The 19,945-nt window shown below is 34.4% G+C and overlaps 1 protein-coding gene across 1 annotated transcript; it reads right to left on the bottom strand.

Annotated features, from left to right (window-relative positions):
- Window positions 1-5,182: 5,182 nt before the first annotated feature.
- On the bottom strand, window positions 5,183-6,209 carry LOC131415656 (olfactory receptor 6C6-like). Its single transcript, XM_058557480.1, has one exon. The coding sequence runs from the start codon at window positions 6,158-6,160 to the stop codon at window positions 5,222-5,224; it is 939 nt and encodes a 312-aa protein (XP_058413463.1). The 5' UTR covers window positions 6,161-6,209; the 3' UTR covers window positions 5,183-5,221.
- Window positions 6,210-19,945: the final 13,736 nt, after the last annotated feature.

Raw genomic sequence — 19,945 nt, 5'->3', positions numbered from 1 at the left:
AGGTATCTAACATAAGAGAAAGAAAAGCTTGCTCTTAAAAGGCCCATGTATAAATTGACCCATTTCAGAAAGCAACCTAAAATCACCAGAAAGAAAGATGTACAGTCCTTTGGTGAAAAGAGACTCACTTGATAGGCTGTTGGGACCACCTTCCCAGGGCCTGAGACATTGGTGGCAGCCATTGTTGTCAACTAACACAGGTATGTTGACACAGACACTGGCAGACACCATTCGAGTACTTACCCTGGCCTGTTTGCACAGTGGTCTGCCCTGCCACTGGAGCACCAGTTTAATCCAGCTCAGCGAGGGCAGGAAGACTGCCCTATGGACTGACCCCACCCAACAGCAAGTCGTTGGGCAACTTGTGAGCTCACATAGACAGGGTGTGTGGGACCTCTGCAGGGGAGCGAGTGGGTCAGCTTCTTTAGGGCAGGGCATGCACAAGAGGAGAGCCTTCTTTGGTAGAGTATGTGGGGCCTCTGAAGTGGGGCACACAGGTCCACGTCAGTGGGTGGGGCATGTGCTCAGGGAAGGACTGCGTTGACGGGGTGTGTTGGCCTGTAGGCAGTAGGGTTTGTCAACGACAGCAGACTTGTGCTTCACAAATAGCCATATAGGGGATCGGCCCCACCTTCTAAGGCCTGAAAGAACTGTGTGCTCCCATGCCTGATATTGGACCCATCCAGCTGCAATAGTGAGAGAGCTGACAATAGCCTTCCAGCCCTGAGGCCTACAGTGATTGTAAGCCCCTGAGCCTAACAATCAGCCACCCAGCGGGCCTAGTCACTTAACAGAAAAACTGCAGCAGGAATGTACTCTTATACCTTACAGCCAACTGTACTGGAGCTCCACCCCACCTGATAAAGTGACTGAAAGGACTGAAGCAGCAACACACGGCTGAGTATTACAACCAGCCAGCCCAGGGCACAGTCCAGCCTCCCTGGGCACCAGCAGCAAGAGCAACCCTGCCACAACAGAAGGACACATGCAGCCCAAACAGGGGTCACTCCTGGATCATTTGGAATTGGTTACAAGGGGGAAGCACACTGCTGGGGCTCATAAGGCGTCTCTTACATGAGGCCACTTCTCCAAGATCAGGAGACATAGTTGATCTTCCTAATACATAGATACAAGAAAGAGGCAAAATGAATAGACAAAGGAATGTGTTCCAAATAAATGAACAGGACAAATCCTCAGAAAAAGAGTTAAATGAAACAGAGATAAAAAACATCTCCTTGATAAAAAGTACAAACTTTATTTATTTTTATTATTTATTAATTATATTAGTTTCCTAAACCATAACATGACTGCTAATTGGTATTATTTAATCACACATTTCCTCAATATGAGTTCTGAACAAATTGAGAAATAGACACAGGAGTCAGATGAATATGAATAGTTGCTTTATTTGTGATAAACATAGATTGAAAAATATGGCTAAAATCTCATTTTAAGAATTTACTTAATCTGGCCTGATTTACCTACCAAGTTAGAAGCTGAACATTTCTGAAGTCTTTAGGCCAGTACACTCTGCCCTAGTGAGCTAACTCAGTGGTAGATGGAGAGAACAGGGCAACGGACTTGCCTTACAGTGGCCAGTCATGACGAGCGATTTTATTCCAATTTCAACAAGCAGATAAATTTTATAGAAAATTATCTAGTAATCTGCGTTTTTAAATGATTCATAAATGGGAATTTTTAAGCATTCACAAAGGAGACAAGATACAATAATTAACAAACATATACACACCATCCAGATTCTATAATTATCAACATATTAAAATTATTTTTCTCTATCACTCCCCAATCTTTTATTTTTTGGCTGACATTTCGCCTTACAGCGTTTCACCCATAAATTATTCATTGCATTTCACATACAAGTTTATTACTATACATAGCTAACTGATAAGAAAATTTTCTTTTACCTACCATAATGCCATTATCCCACATATTAATATTGTCAATAAATCATAATAGATTTTCATATTCAGTGTGTATTTGCATTTTCCTGGTTCACGTAAAGAAGTTTTGGTTTTTGTTTTTAGTTCTTTTCACAGTTAATGTGTTTGAATTAAAACCCAAACAAAATTTGCACATCACAATTGGCTGTTATGTCATTTACAACTTTTTTTATTCTCCCGTTCAGTCTTTTCATTGTTTTTTCTTGCATTAAATGGTGGGGAAATTAGGTCATTTGTAGTGTATAATGTCCTTGATTTTTTAACTGATTGCTTCGTTATGGTATCACTTAACTTGTCTCCCTATCACACAATATCCTCTTACTTGTTCATTAGATTTAATGATTGAGTAGATTTAGATTTATAACTTAAGCAGAGAAAGTCGATAGGTGAGGATGTATGCTTTCTATTGCATCACGTCATGAGCCTTCTCATGTCTGCTTGACCTACATTTAGTGATGCACAGATTGATCAGTAGGTTCAGGTCTTGTCAGCCTGATCTCTGTTATAAATATCCCCATCAATGTTTCATCAATGGTTTTTAGCACATACTAATGCATTGTCTAGATCCGTTATTACATTAAGAGGTCCAAACTGTTGTTTTCTTTTCTATTTCTGTAAATTCACAACTTTTTTGATAAACTATTTGATTACCTGAAATATAGTGTATACAGGTAAACAGGATAAACATTTGGTTCCTTCCCTCCCTTGTCAATGTTCTAAGGTAGTAATTCGATGTCATAGCAACTGCACTGGTGATCAGTTGATTTCCTTTTATAATGCTATTTACTTATGGAGTTTTAGATATTTGATGTGTTTCAATCCATTACAGTCATTATTAAATTTTTATGCTCAAATTGTCCCATTTTCGTTCAGTTGGTAGGATCCAGATTGGTTCCTGCGTCCTTGTGTGATTTTTTTGCTTCTTTTCCTTCTGAAACAATAAGATATTCCAGGCTCAGTTTGTATGTTTCATACCCTTAACCTGCAAACAACTCGTTATCCAAGAAGCCCTGGTTCCTCTCAGTGGGAAATAGTATTTAGAAACTACACCTTACTGCCAGAATTGCATACTATCTAACAAAAATATTGGTGCCAAGGAATTTACACCATTTAATTCTCCAGGATTAGTTTCTAGCCTTAGAATTGACTCAGAAAATGGACTCTCTTTTTATAGTTCTACTTAGTAACAAGTGGCTCAATATACTAAATATACATGCAAAATTTAATAGCTGCTATATTTTCAATAAATTTCAAGAATGTGTCCATCATTTAATAACTCATATAAGACTTGGACTATTTTAGGTATAAATATTCTAGTTCTATATAGTATTTATATCACATTTTCATTTGCAGAATTAATAAACTATTTGACTGCAAATACAGGGTGATCTTGGAATCAGTGCTAGAGCACAAATACTTCTTCATATCTTGCATTGTAACACTACCTCCACTATTGCTGTATGTAGACATGTTCATTTGACAAACATTCAGATCTACTTGCTACAAAATTCATATTTGTCCTAGCCTTCCTAGTTTAAAACGTAGCCTTGGATAGCTAAGTTTTCATCAAATTGTGTCTTAATCTCTAAGAAAAACATGAGTATCAGTGTCTTCCTCTATTCTCATGATGATTTTAGTAATTAATCTTTGAATAACTTTAGGAAGAAGGTAAGTATGCTAGTTTTTCCTCAGAGCAGCAATATACAAATACACTAAACTTTAGAGCTTTGATTTTGACAGGAATTCTATAACACGTCAAATTTGTAGATTCTCAAGGAAAATATTTTGCACCTTATCTTTATTGTTGACTAAGATATAGGGTTATAACATGGAACATTTTCAAACTCGTGTCACCATACGTACTTTCATTTTTGTTCTATTATTAGAACCAAATTTGTTGACCTCACATAATAGGTTTCCAAGAGATTGAACACAAATCAATCTGAGAACTATTTTTCCCTACTCTCAGATACTCCTATAGACTAATTCAAAATTCCAAAGAGATATATAGAAGATTATGCCATAAAAACAAATAATAGAAGTTAAAAAGCAAGGAATTGTATATTTTATATAAGCCAAAATTCTACTGGATTTTAGAAGAAACTCAATATCTTATCTCTTGTAGAGACTCTGAATTTGACCTCTGGCATTCATTTGATTTTTCTTGCAATAAATTGTAAACGTCACTATTTCTCTTAGAAAATTTGCATTTATGTATTGGTATTATCTTTCCCACATTTCTTTTGTTCAAAAGTCATACTTTTCAGTAAAATCAACTTGGTTAACGAAAAGAAAATTATCCTATTGACTCCACTGACTTTGAGGATTTAGCCTGTATCACTATCACTACCAGTAACATCACCAAAGGCTCAATTAATCAGAACAGAAGATTCAAGCGCAATTTAGCATTACATGGGAAAATGATTATTACATTCAAATAAAGAATACTTTAGATAGAGAAAATAGCTTTCTTTAATCAGAAAAATTCTGTTGAAGAGATAGAATATACTTTAGGCTCTGAAGTAAGGTAATGAAGTAAGTTGTTACATCATAATTCAATTCAATGACATAGGTAGACATTATTTCTTTCAGAAATTCTTTTTTTAATCAAAATTTTATGATTTTAATTAAAAAATTTACAGTTGGGGTCAGATAGAATTTGATTACATTTTTATTATTCATCACATAGGGAAGGATCAAAATTTATTCTTATCTTATTGAATGAAAAAGTAATTTGTGGAATATTATTTATAAATTGTATCTCACTTTGACTGACTTTATAATTTGTGAGGTGTGCTCACACATAAAAAATGATGCTTATGAAACATAGTATTACCAAGAGCATAATGTCCTGTTAACATTGAACTATTTTCTTGACTAAATAATTGGTTTAGTGACTTCTTTCAAACAGTCATTTTTGTCCTAAAACTATGACCCCAGTTACAAACATTCCATTTATATACCAAGTTCTGGAAAGGCATCTAACATGCAAGCTCATACAGAGCCTCACTGAAAATATTTCTTTCATACAAGATGATCAGTGAAAAATATCACATTTAAAATTCTGCATTTCTCAAATCAATACAAAAACAGGTTTGTACAGAGAATTTCTAGCCAGAAATGATGGCATGGAAGGAGGCCCAAAATGGGCTGAAATTACTAATATAATCTGAAAATATGTACAGAATAAGACAAACTACACGAAGATGTAAAAGGTGATATTTTAGTGCATTTTTCTCTTCATGTTTTTTAGAATTTTCTCATTTGTTTGAAGCAAGTAAATTTTTCTGGACCATATCCTGAAAGGCCTGTTTCACTTGCTGGTTCCTCAGGGTATAAAGGAAAGGATTCAATAAGGGAGCAACCGAGGTATTGAGCACAGCGACTCCTTTGCTTAAAGTCACTCTATCATTTGCTGATGGTTTTATGTACATGAAGATGCAGCTACCATAAGAGATGGAAACAACAATCATGTGGGAGGAACAGGTAGAAAAGGCTTTGGTCCTTTGCTGAGCAGAAGCGAATTTGAGAATTGTCTTGATGATGTAGCCATAAGAGAGAATCACTAACATCAGTGTGACCATTAGTGTTACCACTGCCAAGAAGAAAGACATTACCTCTAGGAAATGTGTATCTGAACAAGAGATCTGCAGAATGGGAGAATAATCGCAAATAAAATGATCAATGACATTGGAAGCACAGAATTCCAACTTGAAAACCAAGACCATTGGAGGAAAGATAATCAGAAATCCAGTTACCCAAGAGCTGAGTACTAATTGGTAGCAAGCTCTCTTGCTCATGATGGTCATGTAATGCAGAGGTTTACATATAGCCACATAACGGTCATAAGACATAGCAGCCAGAAGATAAAATTCCACTACTCCAAAAAAGATAAAAAAAAATAACTGAGTCATACAATTCATATAGGAAATAGTTTGGTCCTTTGTCACAAGGCTCACCAGGAACCTTGGAATACAAGTAGTTGTGAATGAGATTTCTAAAAAGGAGAAATTTCGTAAGAAGAAGTACATTGGTGTCTTAAGGTGGCAATCCAGCAGAGTAAGAATGATGATGGTTAAGTTTCCTGTCACACTCAACATGTAGGTAAAAAATAGAAAGAGGAAAATTACAACCTGCAGCTCAGAGTCACACGTCAGACCCAAAAGAATGAACTCTGTCTGCATCGAATGGTTCCTCATTGCTCTCTTATGGATTTCATCAAATGTGAACAAGAATTAAAAAACAAAGAATGCTCAGGATTAACTATTAGAGTCAATAAGAAAGAATAAAGATGGAGAGAGAGAAGCTAACATTCGTTGGTCACCGACACTGTGCCAGGCAATATTTTTGGAGATTTATATAAGTTTTCTTGTTAATATCTGCAACCACCCTCTTTGAGTAGAGTATTACCATCCCCGCTTTTTTTGGAAGGAAATTAAGTCTCAGATTAAAGAGTTCGTCTTGGTTATACATCTAAACCCCTGCTGTCTAACAGAAAGCTGGTGAGTCTTTAACAAAGACAAATGCCCAAGACACAACCCAGACGCTCCATTTGAACACCGTGGGTGAGATCTAGGCATTTATACTTCTATAAAGTGTACATATTCATAGCCAAACGGAGAAGTACTGTGTTAGTAATTCAGTTGGCAATTGAGTTCAAAGCCTTTCCTCTTTTTAACTTTATCATACCAAATATCCATTTCAAGGTCTTAGCCTTGAGTACATGGATAGATTTCAGGAGAGTGAATGCTCTTAAATTCTATGGAAATGTGTCTGAGGAGGGCACACACTTTTTTCTTTAAAGAAAGAGCACGTGACACGTAATATGTTTAAGACACACTACAATATAACATTGCTTCATGAATGGCAACAGTAAGAACATAATTCAAAATCCATCCCACCTTGGTAACAAATCAGAAAATTATAGATAGGACTTAAAAATCATAGAATGTAGTCACAGCATCTTAGAGCTAAAAGAGATTTCATAGATCATTTGTCCAATCATGCACATAAAGCTAAACTCCTCTCTACAAAATTCAAGAAGGTATTTAGTTATCCAAATTTTACTTTTAAAGATTACAATTATGATAATTGATAGACTTTAAGAATAATAAAAACTTTAAAACTAAATATATAGAAATAAAAGGGATAAATCATTCTATAGATTCAAAAACATGCAAACTCTTACAACCACTTTTTAAATAGCAGTTTTCAATGCTCTAAACACATTTTATAAATCAGTTACGTTGTTTGTAAGACCTATATCAAGAGTTTTTTTCTTCAGAATGTTTTGCTTTCCATATTGTGGACCAGTTGAACTAGTTCCATATGAAGTTCACGAAAAACATGAGCCCTAAGAGAGAAAAAAAAAATCAAAAAACAAAGCACAAAACACAAATAAGTCAAAAATTGCATTTTCTCTTCCTTATACTTATCTTCGTGAAAATTTGTTCTGTTGGTGATGACACTCTTTCCTAATATGGTCAACTGTTCAGCTGTCTTTCAAAATCTACCACATATCTAAAATTTCCACCATTTTATGTTTTATTTCTATTTTCGATTCCCCTGTCAAAATTTATGCCTGCCTGGAACAGTTATGTTTTGCTTCGTTAATAGTTTTCTCCCAGTTTGATTTTAAAAAATAAAACTTGACCTAGTCCAGATAGTATATCAGAATATCATAGCTGTTTCTGGAATCAAGTGAGAAAGAGCTTAGAGTAATTCATGATGTCTTCTGTGCCTAAAGCTGCTTCGTGTTTATTGGCTGCTAAATGAAAATAGCGTATTCTTTCTCACATCAATTTTCTTGTAATCAGCGTCTTCTTAACTCCTATTTTTTTTATTAATGAATGGAAAAATATCTCTCTAGAAGATGTAATCAGGCAAAAAGAAGTTGTAACTAAAATGTGGCAAAATAATGATCACAGAGTAAAGATTTCTTTCTTTCCAGAGATCATTTCATTAGTCTTCTTTTCTCAACTTATCCGTTGCTGTATTAAATTTATATAATTAATGAAAAAAAGTCAATGGACAGATTTAAGTGCATCTTATGAATAGGTAACTTTTATGCCTTTTATATTTCTATACTAAAAAAGATGTAAAATCATTAACCAAGAAAAAAAAATCAAACAACTATTTTTAAGTATCTGCCTTTGATTTCCACAAAAATGACTTTAATTTACAATCAAAAATAAAAGATCCAAACTCTAAAGCACTTACTGTAATTCCAGTATTTTCTTCTAGGATGTGAAAAGGGAGGAAAAAAGAACTAGTAACGAATTATGAAGATACTCATATTCTAGACAATATTATTTCAGCAAAAAATTGAAAGAAACATGACTTCTAAGTTGCAATTCAACAAAAAAAGATGGAATATGCTCCGTGCTTTTGTTAATTTCCCACCTCCCACCTCACCGTTGTATGCAAGTTTGAATTTAGACTGAAGTTCTGGACTTAGGTAGTGGAAACTACTATATCAGATTTTATCCCAAGAAATGATAAATCCACAACATTTACTGTGGATTAGTCCGAATGATATCATATCTATTATTATTACAAGTGAAATATATACTTATATTCTTTATATTTGGAAGTGAAAATAGAAAAAATCCAGAAATATCTGAGAAAGTGTAATCAGATCCTCCAAGTAGGGAGATATTTCATTATTAATCTTACACGCTAAAAATGTGAGCATTCTTTTATCATTTAATTAATTACATACTCAAGGGATTCCATTGAATAGGGAAAAGAAACAAAACAACACAAAAAAAACTTTCCCCTGGGATTAATGAGCAGAATACACTAATGATATACAATAAAACCAATGTATATAGCACATTGTAATAGAATGTGAAGAGTCAGTATACCTAAGGAGAACTGAGGCTATTAAAAATCTGTAAAAGAGTGAACAACAGCAATTGGTGGGTCATGATCACATTCATTTTATTATTCAATAATTACCTTTAATAATTCAAGTTAGAAGCATAAAATTCCATTAGATTTACCACATTTAACAAAATCTTTCATTCAGAAAATGCTTGCTGAGATGGTTGAAAAGCTACTCATTTTGTCATGTGTTCTGGCATGCTCCAAGCTAATTGATTTGGGGATTGATTACCTCAGTAGCTAAAGTCCAACATAAGGAGAGCAGGATCTCAAGGCCCAAAAGAAACATCACCAATGAAATGAGATATGAGGATATATGATGATGTGAGAGTTGTATCCAAAGAGTATAAAAGAGGACACTTTTAGTGGCATAAGAAATTAATTTCTTCCTTAAGGAAGGATGACAGTCAAATGTGAGTAACTTGAAGATATTTCTCTCAAATATGTTACAAAATACAAATACTAACAGAAAGGAGAGTCATAGCCCATGACTTACCACATACTAAAGAAATAAAAAATTTCTGAAGTGAAAGACAAGTGCAGCATAATCCCAGTAACATACCTAAAATAAAATGGCGAAGGCTGGATATTTACATGGAGAATGAGGCCATCAGGAGACAGAAATGAGAAGGAGGCCCACGGTGCTACTGACTTTTGGTTGGAAAGTTCTGCCAGGAAAATAGCAGAGCTTTCTTTCATAAGGATGGCATTCTTCCAGGCAGATAATAGGCATTGTTTCTGATAATCCCTAATATAACAAACTATGAAATAAAACTTCGTTATACGATTACTAGTAGCTCTGAATTACTCCTAATTGTAGGGTTCTTGCATGATAAAGAAAAGTTTTGATAAATTCAAACTTCAAGTTCTCTCATTAACTGAGCTTGAGAGGTTTAAACTTATAGTAACAATACTAAAGAAAGGCATTTTAATCCTCAATAATGAATAAAGTAGCCCTTTTGTCGAAAACATGAAATTTTAATTATGTCATAACTGAAAAGAAAGGAAATATCTGAACAGTAAGAACAAATATTCTTTTAATTGAATTATTGTTAGTAATAAGAAAAACATTAGGAAATAAGTAATTTGTGGTCAAAGGATACAAGAGGGCATTGCAGCTGGGAAACAAAAGCAGAGATCAGTAAGGGAAAATATGAACTTTCATAACAGTAGCACTGAAATGAAAGCATAATTTCTTTTTCGTGGTTGTCTTTGAAATATTAGCATTTATTACATTTTAGAAAATCTAAACAAAAGTTTTTCTAGTCCCTCCTCTCTGAGCAAATTTTGATCCTAGGGAAGTGGAGGGGAGCAGCAGGAGGTGGTAGTGAATTGCTTTGTTCTTCATTAAGTTTTAATTTTTCCAGACTTATTGAGATACATATACTTGATGTATAAATTTGTGTAAGTTTAAGGTGTACAACATTGATTCGATACACGTATCTTGCAAAATGATTACCACTATAGTGTTAGCTAACACCTCCATCACGTCACATAATTACCGTTTCTTTTTTTCTGGCAAGATCATTTAAGATCTACTCTCTTAGCAACTTTCTAGTATATAATACAGTGTTATTAACTATAATCACCATGCTGTACCATTTGTGACAACATGGATGGACACTGAGGGTATTATGCTAAGTGAAATACGTCAGAGGGAGAAGGTCAAATACCATATGATCTCACTCGTAAGTAGAAGATAACAATAACACACAAACTCACAGAGACAGAGATTAGATTGGTGGTTACCAGAGGAGAAGGGGCTAGGGAGGAGGGTGAAAGGGATGATTAGGCACTTGTGTGTGGTCATGGATTGTAATTAGTATTTGGGTGGTGAACATGATGTAATCTGTGCAGAAACAAGTAAAAGGATATACACCTGAAATTTATACAATGTTACAAACCAATGTTACCGCAATAAAAAAATAAATAAATAAAAAAATAATCACCATGCTGTACATTAGAACACAAGAACTTTTTTGTCTTTTTTTGTGTGTGTCAGGAAGATCAGCCCTGAGCTAACATCTATGCCAATCCTCCTCTTTTTTGCTGAGGAAGACCGGCCCTGAGCTAACATCTATTGCCAATCCTCCTCCTTTTTTTTTTTTTCCCTTTTTCTCCCCAAAGCCCCAGTAGATAGTTGTATGTCATAGTTGCATATTCTTCTAGTTGCTGTATGTGGGACGCCGCCTCAGCATGGCCGGAGAAGCGGTGCATCGGTGCATGCCTGAGATCCGAATCCGGACCGCCAGTAGTGGAGCGCGTGCACTTAACCGCTAAGCCCTGGGGCCTGCCTCTATTTGTCTTATAACTGGAAATTTGTACCCTTTGACCAACGTCTCTTTATTTCTCCCAACCTCCAGTCCTTGCTAACCACCTTCCTATTCTGTCTCTATGAGATTGGTTTTCTTCAATTCCACATATAAGTGATATCAGAAAGTATTTGTCTTTCTCCATCTCTCTTAACTCACTTAGCACAGTGCCCTCGAGGTCCAACCATATTGTCTCAAACGGCAGGATTTCCTTCTTTCTCATGGCTGAATAATATTCTATTATGGATATAGGTATACATACACACACACACAGACCCACACACACAGACACACACACACACACACACACACATATATATATATATCTCACATCTCCTTTATCCATTCATCTGTAGATGGATACTTAGGTTGTTTCCATGTTGTGGCTACTGTGAATAATACTGCAAAGAACGTGGGGGTGCAGATATTTCTTCAAGATCCTGATTTCATTTCCTTTGGATATATAATCAGAAGTAGGATTAATTTATCATAAAGTAGTTCTCTTTTTATTTTTTTGAGGAAACTCTATACTATTTTCCATAATGGCTGCACCAATTTATATTACCACCAATGGTGCAGAAGGGTTCTCTTTCTTCACAATCTCACCAACACTTATCTCTTGTCTTTTTGATAACAGCCATTCCAATAGTTGTGAAGTGATACCTCACTCTGGTTTTGATTTGCATCTCTCTGATGATTAGTGATGTTGAGCAGCTTTTCATGTACCTGTTGGCCACTTGTATGTCTTCTTTGGCAAAATGTCTATTCAGTTCCTCTGCCTATTTTTAAATCAGCTTGTTTGTTTTCTGCTATTGAGTTGTATGAGTTATTTATATATTTGGGATATTAACCTCTTATCAGATATATGATTTGCAAATATTTTTTCCCATTTTGTAAGTTGCCTTTTCATTTTGTTGATTGTTTCTTTTCCTGTGCACAAATTTCTAGTTTTATGTAGTCCCACTTGTTCATTTTTACTTTTGTTGCCTGTGCTTTTGGTGTCATATCCAGGAATTTGCTGCCAAGTCTAACGTCAAGGGGCTTTTTCCCTATGTTTATTCTAGGAGTTTTACATTTCAGGTCTTATGTTTAAGTCTTAAATCAATTTCAAGTTAACTTTTGTGAGAAGTGTAAGATAAAGTTCTGGTTTCATTCTTCTGCAAGTGGTTACGCAGTTCTCCCAGCACCAATTATTGAAGGAACTATCCTTTCCCCACTGAGTATTTTTGGCTCCCTTGTCAAATGGTAGTTGAACATATATGCAAGTGTTTATTTCTGGGCTTTTGTTTATGTTCCATTGCTGTATGTGTCAATTATTATGGCAGTGCCATGCTCTTTTGATGACTACAACTTGTAGCAGAGTTTGAAATCAGGAAGTGTGATGCCTCAAGATTTGTTCTTCTTTCTCAGGATTGCTTTGGCTATTTGGGGCCTTTTGTGGTTCTATTCAAATTTAGGATTACTTTTCCTATTTCTGTGAAAAATGCCATTGGAATTTTGTTTGGGTTTGAATTGACTATATGAATGGCTTTGGGCATTATGGACATTCAACAATATTAATTCTCCCAATCCATGAAAACGGGATATCTCTCAACTTGTTTGTGTTTCTTAAATTTGTTTCATCAAAGTCTTGTAGTTTTCAGTGTACAGATCTTTTTCCACTTTGGTTAAATTTATCCCAAGGAATTTTATTGTTTTTGATGCTATTGTAAATGGCATATTTTTAAATTTCTTTTTCAAAAAAGTTATTTTTAGTGTATTAAAACACAACAGATTTCTGTATATTGACTTTGTATCCAGCAACGTTACTGAATTTTTTAATTCCTTCTAATAATTTTTTTGGTGAAGTCTTTAGGATTTTCTATATATAAGACCATATCATCTGAATCAAAGACAATTTTACTTCTTCCTTTCTGATTAGATTTCTTTATTTCTTTTTCTTGTCTAATTGCTCTGGCTAAGACTTTAAGTACTATTTTAGACAGGAGTGATGAAATTAGACACCCTTGTCTTTGTCTCTGAATTTAGAGTAAAAGCTTTAAACCTTTCACCATTGAATATGATGTTAGCTGTGTGCTGGTAATACACAGAAGTGATGTATGTTCCAGAAATATAAAAAACAATCCTAAAATTCATAGGAAACACAAAGGCCCTAAATAGCCAAAGCAATCTTAAGAAGGAATGACAAACTGGAGACATCACACTTCCTGATTTAAAAACATTTTATAAAGCTGCAGTAATCAAAACTGTACAGTACTAGCATCAAAACAGACATATAGACCATTGGAACAGAATTAGAGAGCCCAGAAATACATGCACACATATAAGGTCAACTGAGCTTTGACAAGGGTGCCAGACTACATATGGGGAATTGATGGTTTCCTAATAAATTATATTGGGAAAACTGAATATCCAGATGTAAAAGAATGTATTTGGACCCTTATTTTACACTATATACAAAAATAAACTAAAAAACCTGAAACCTAGAAGAAAACATAGGAAAACAGCAGCTTGACATTGGTCTTGGCAATGATTTCTTGGCTATGACACCAAAAGCACAGACAACAAAAGCAAAAATAGGCAAGTGGGACTACACCAAACTAAAAACCTTCGGCACAGCAAAGGAAACCACCAATAGAATAAAAAAGGCAATCTATGGAATGAGTTGAAATATTTGCAAATCATATACCTGATAAGGTGTTAATGTCCAAAATACATAAGGAACTCCTACAACTCAATAGCAAAAAGGCAAATAACGTAATTACAAAATGGGCAAAGGAAGATAGAGATTTCTCGAAAGAAGAGATACAAATGGCCAACACATATATGAAAAAGTGCTCAACATCACTAATCTTTACGTAAATACAAATCAAAACCACAATGGAATATCACCTCACATCTGTTAAGATGGCTATTATTCAAAAGACAAACGATAACAAATGTTGGTGAGGATGTGGAGAAATTGGAACCTTTGTACACTATTGTTGGGAATGTAAATTGGTGTAGCTGCTCTGGAAAACAGTACAGAGTTTCCTCAAAAACCAAAAATAGAACCACCAGACAACCCATCAATCTACTCTGGGTATATATGCAAAATAATTGAAATCATGATCTCTGCACTGTCATGTTCATTGCAGCATTATTCACAACAGCCAAGATATGGAAACAACCTAAATGTCCATTGACAGACACGTGAATTAATTAAATGTGGTATATTTATATATAATGGAATGTTAGTCATAAAAAAGAAGGAAACCCTGTCATTTGTGACAACATGGATAAAATTAGAGGGCATTATGGAAAGTGAAATAAGCCAGATAACAGAAGGACAACTACTACATGATATCATTTACATGAGGCATCTAAAATAGTCAAACTTAGAGAAGCAGAGTGTAGAGTGGTGGTTGCCAGAGACTGAAGGGAAGGAGAAACTGCAGACTTTAGTTCAGGGGTACAAACTTTCTATGCGAGATGAATAAGTCCCAGAGATCCAGTGTGCAGCATGGTAGCTATAGTCAACAATATTGTATTGGATGCTTAAAACTTTGCTAAGACTGCAGATCGTATGTTAGTATTCTTATCAAAAAAAAGAATAATAAAAAGAATTTGTTCTAAGAATATATTTGTTTTACAGCTAAAACAAATTATATAATTTACATTTTTATGAATAATAAATATTATTAAAATGAAACAAAAATTAAGTAAGAAAATAAGACTATTAAAATAGAAAATTCATTTGATTATCCCAATAAATATGGAATATTTGATAAAATTTAAAATTTACTATGAATAAAACTCTTAGGAAACTAAGAACAGAACCAAACTTCTCTTTCTGTGGGAGGGGATGTGAATAACAATTTGAAAAATATAATAGAAGACTTCTTTTTAAGGTAGAAATTATAAAATAGCTTAAACCTACAAGGACAATTCTTCAAGGGTTAATAGGAGACACCGTACCCTTTAAAATAATGTAAATTTAAAGACCAATAATAATGACGAAGAAAATGTTTTCAGCATCTATGAGAACAGAAATGTTCATTAACTTGAAAATTGTAATAATACACAATGTGCAGCTCAGTGTTGACACAGGAGCACTTTCATAAATTAAAAGTGGGTATATAAATCAGTATGACCTTTTGGAAAGAATTTTGATAATATCGTATAAAAGCCTTGAATTGTGAATACACTTTATTTCTAACGTCCTAAAACTATTAAGTTTGCAAAAATATTTGTAGAATAATGATTTGCTGAAAAAATAAATTTCTAAAAGTTAGGTTAAGCAACCATACTATTTATTTATATGCATCCATTTATTTGATAATAATGAACAATTGCAGATGAAGTTTCAAGTGTTAGGAATGGCGTGAAAAACTGATGGAATCCTGAAATGTGATATTTTATAAAGTTATCAAAAATCTTGACTCACAATTACAGCTAGTGATTTGAAAATAATTTCATGTTAATTGTATGACAAAATGTTATAAAAATTATGTAACACGTATATATATAATGTTAAATATATATGTAAAATGTTGATGTTTGTGCATAGGAAAAGTTGGAAATACTAGCTATAGACATAGTAAAGGTACTTATCACTAGATATGTGATTATTCATGTATTTTCTTATGATTATGTGAAGTTTTTACCTCTTTTAATTAAAACATGATAAGGAAGAAAACTAGGTCCTGGTGAACTTAGCCACAGGAGGTGTGCAACAAATGCAGGAAAGACAGACGTGTACCCGACCGTCTGATTTTTAATGCTGTGTGCTGGCCTGTGTTGGATACTATGGTTGCATCTTCCTTACTCCGAGGACACTGTCCTCACTGCTCCATTTTTCAGGATTTCTGCCAAGTTCATTACACAGAGGAATCATTTCTTTTAAATTGGGTCACCAAGGTCCCTTTTGTTTATTCATTTCATTTCAGCTTTGGCAAATAAAACAACCGTTAATCTCGTTAATGTAAAAACTTCTTACTCTATCCATAGAATCAGAATATCAACCGTTTTAAAATCAGAGAGCTCCAGATACTCCAAAAACCTTTGATTATTATCTTACTTTCAATCTTAGAGTTTTAAAATGGGATGAAGTCCTTGACAAGAATAATTTGGCAATGTGCTGGAGATGACAATCTCGGAGCTCAGAGGCATTCCAGAGTGCCTGTAGGGCAGAGATGGTCCATTAGCGACAGTGGCCATGAGTCCAAACACAAGCCTCTGCCAACAAGGTCCATTCTTCCTAGCACTCTGCAGGGAAGTTATTTTTAAACTTCCAATGGAAGCAATTATTGACTCTCAGAAGGGTAAGTATGATATTTGTGATTTCACTTTGTGAGAGATTAGATCAGGATTTCTTTAGAGGAACAAATTTGCCTTGCTTTTATCAAAATCAGTGATGTATAGAGGTATTTGAAAAATTGTAAAAAGAATTAATTTTATATTATAGTTCTATTTTCTCTAGAAAGCATGGCCTTTGACTATATGGCTTAGCCAAGACAGTGTATAATGAGTGTTATCTAGATGGTTACCTGACACTTATCTGACATGAACTCACTCTCTACTTCAAAGTGAAAGCAATGAATGTCCATAGGAAAAATTACCTCTAAACATGACTCATTAACTACAAGATAGTGATATAATGATGGCCTCTACACTCTCAAAATTTTAAAAAATTTCTTTGAAAGACATATAGAGAAAAAAGAAATGTCAATTACAATTCCTTTTCAATAATTTTCTCATGTGTTTTGCACAAGAGGAGAGCCTTAAGGATTGAAAAAAAAGACAGACATTTTAGAACAAGGGATTCTGCTCAGTGTGGCCAGGACTGTGCTTGTACATACTGCACTGAGTGCTTCTAAGCCGAGGAAAAGGGATTGAGAGGAGGCTGGTTGGGCTGTAGAGATAATCCTTCAGTGTGTCTCAATTTGATCTACCAAGTTATTCCCCATGTGTGCCTACAATCCCTGGGAATGTTACGGCTCCCCAGAAAGCCCCAGAATAGTCTTCCTTCTCTCTGATGGTGACTGTATGCTCTGGGGTTTTACTGGGGGCTAGACATGTCTAGTACCTGAACTTGCTCCCAATTCTAAAGGAGGGAAGATTTTAAAGATAAGCTATTCACATTACAATCTAATCAGATCCTCCAGGGAAAACGTCTTTTCCATTTATTTATGTTAACAAATCTCAGAAATTATAGACACTGATTCAAGATTAAAAATATTTGAGATTATAATTTAGTTAATTGGTAATTACTGAGAAAGAATTATGGAAGAGGTGTTGGCACAAACTAAGAACACAAAATCTTTAAGCTCATATTAATATGTAACTGAAAGTTGAATTGAAGAGGTATAAATGGCAACAATAAGAGGAAGATGAGATATTTGCCTAAGACAGGGCGAAGAACCCAGGTATCATTCTGTTTCTTGGTTTAGGTGTTATGACTAAGGTATGAAATAGATTGTGCAAATTGATCCATGAGCTATTTTAAGTTAAATAGCATATGACAAATTATATATTCAGTAGTACAAGTTTTGTATTTAATGTTTATATTCCTGTATTGTTTACAACATACAGGTACATTTGCAGGAGGAAAATCTAAAATCATATGTTCCAAAATATTTGCTCTGTTATTATATTTTACATTCTTTTCCCCTTTTTACTTATCAAGCAGAATTTTTATAGTTTCCAAATTGTCCGGATAATAAAAACAGATAAAGAATAAATGGGAGATGTTTTAGTTTCCAACTGCCTTAAAATATATGAAAATAAATACAGTAAGTTAGATTGGTACTTTAAAATTTTGTTCTGGCGGCCTGTGTCAGATATTATTGATGCTTACTCTTCTCTCTGAGGATACTGTCATTACTGGTTACTGTTAGGGATGTTTTTTTTTCTACATATCAGTACACAGAAGATTCATTAGTAACTTGTGAACCTACACTGTAAAAGACCCTCAGATCTTTCAACTTAATTACATTTACAAATGTCAAATTTGTAGTGTAATAACCTCTCGGTCCAGAGAATTTCAAACATTAGCTTTTCCTCCCAAAGAGATTGTTCCTAAAAGTTTACTCGCTTTGAAAATGTTTTCGCTCCGCTAATGAAGAATACTGGAAAATAATGAAGAAAATCTTGCCTAGACATATAATGACAGAAAAGCTATTGAGGATAGGCTTTTGCACAACATGGCAGAGAGAAAACACGATGAATTCCCAAGCTGCGTGTGAATGTGCTTAGCAAGACTGACCATAAATTCACATACAAGTCTCAACTGCACATTCATTTTAAATTTTGTATCTTGAACAATTTTTGTGGTTTCACAGTGAACAGAAGCTATGAGTAACTTTTAAAAGCATGAGAGCACTACCATTGGATACATTATAGTCATTAATAACAGCAATTAGGAGAAGTCATCAAAATGTCATATTATTTATTTTTATGCAGTAACATCATGCGCTACACCTTCAAACTAAAGATGACCCTCTGTGATATCATTTTATTAGAGATCCCTACATGCATTATAAACTCAAAATATTTGAAAAATAGGGTAAAAAGATATCAGTTATTGACACTTCAGAGTTAATTATTTTGCCAAATCTTGACTTACTATACAGGATAGATGACTTTTTTCACGGAATAATGTTATTTGTAATTGCCGTAAAATAATTATGTTCCTAGAGCCTCTAATATTTCCAAAGTGTGCAGAGCTAAGTTTAATTCCATAGTGAAGCATTTGGTGTCTGTGAGCTGAAAAGAATGGGATTCAAAAGAGGCAGGTGTGTTCCTGAGGTGGGTCTCCACTACATCTTAATATAAGCCATTGAAGTTGTCCTCTGTATGACCCTACTACCTTTCAGAGTTCCAGCTTGCAAGAACACCAAAAGCCTGGTTAATGACATTTCCCTGAGCTAGTGGCATAAATGTGAGAACTGGACACATGGTTGGAGTTGACGCTGTACCCACCCTGGTAAGAAAAGAATATGTCAATCAATATATTGAATCCATTCTTTTAACTATGTAATTGGAGTCTTCCAGGAAAATTTATTTTCATTTACTTATGTAGGAAAAATACCAAGCCCTAAAGACACTGAAAACATTTGATTGCTATTGTAATTAAATTGTGATAACAGGAAAAAAAATTATAAAGGAGCTATTGACTCAAAATTAGTGTTGCAGAGTTGACCTATTAATTATCTTACTAACAGATAACTCAAGGAAGCAAAATAGAGATTAGAATGCTCATTTACACAGCAGATAAGATAAGGAAGAGCATCCAGTTTCTCTTTGCTAATGAATATTAGCAGAGAATGTGGCGGCTTTATAGTAGGACTTGACTCTTAGCCAACACTCCACTTCAAGGCAAAAAAAAAAAAACCAAAACACCACCACAAAACATGAAAACCATGAGCATAGAAATTTTTTAAAACTTAAATTCAGTGATAGAACAATATTAAGAGGTGAAAATAGGAAAGAGGAAAGCTTTGTATGTGTCGAGAGAAATATTGACGTTGGCATTCATTATTCAACCAGTAACCACTGTTACGCATGTTTGGGTTGCTTTAGCTTCCTTGGTGATCCCAGTAAAATAAACATAGGTCCTAACCTCAACAAATTTATGTTATCAGCATAAGTACCATGAAAGAAATAAGCATTGTTTGGCAATGGTGCATCAGTGGGGGGTGGGGCATCCAAAACGGCTACCGGGTTTCAAATGATTTCCCAGAAGAAATAATGTTTAGGCTGAAAATCAAAGAGAAATCAATGTCTTCAAGGTGAATTCAAGAAATG

This window comes from Diceros bicornis, chromosome 17, assembly GCF_020826845.1.
Source record: "Diceros bicornis minor isolate mBicDic1 chromosome 17, mDicBic1.mat.cur, whole genome shotgun sequence".
NCBI classification, from domain to species: Eukaryota; Metazoa; Chordata; class Mammalia; order Perissodactyla; family Rhinocerotidae; genus Diceros; species Diceros bicornis.
Note: the sequence above shows the minus strand (reverse complement) of the source record. Positions and strands in the feature narration are given on the sequence as shown.

Excerpts from the sequence above, each read along its gene's own strand:
- LOC131415656 (XM_058557480.1), bottom strand. The coding sequence starts at position 6,160 with ATGAGGAACCATTCGATGCAGACAGAGTTCATTCTTTTGGGTCTGACG.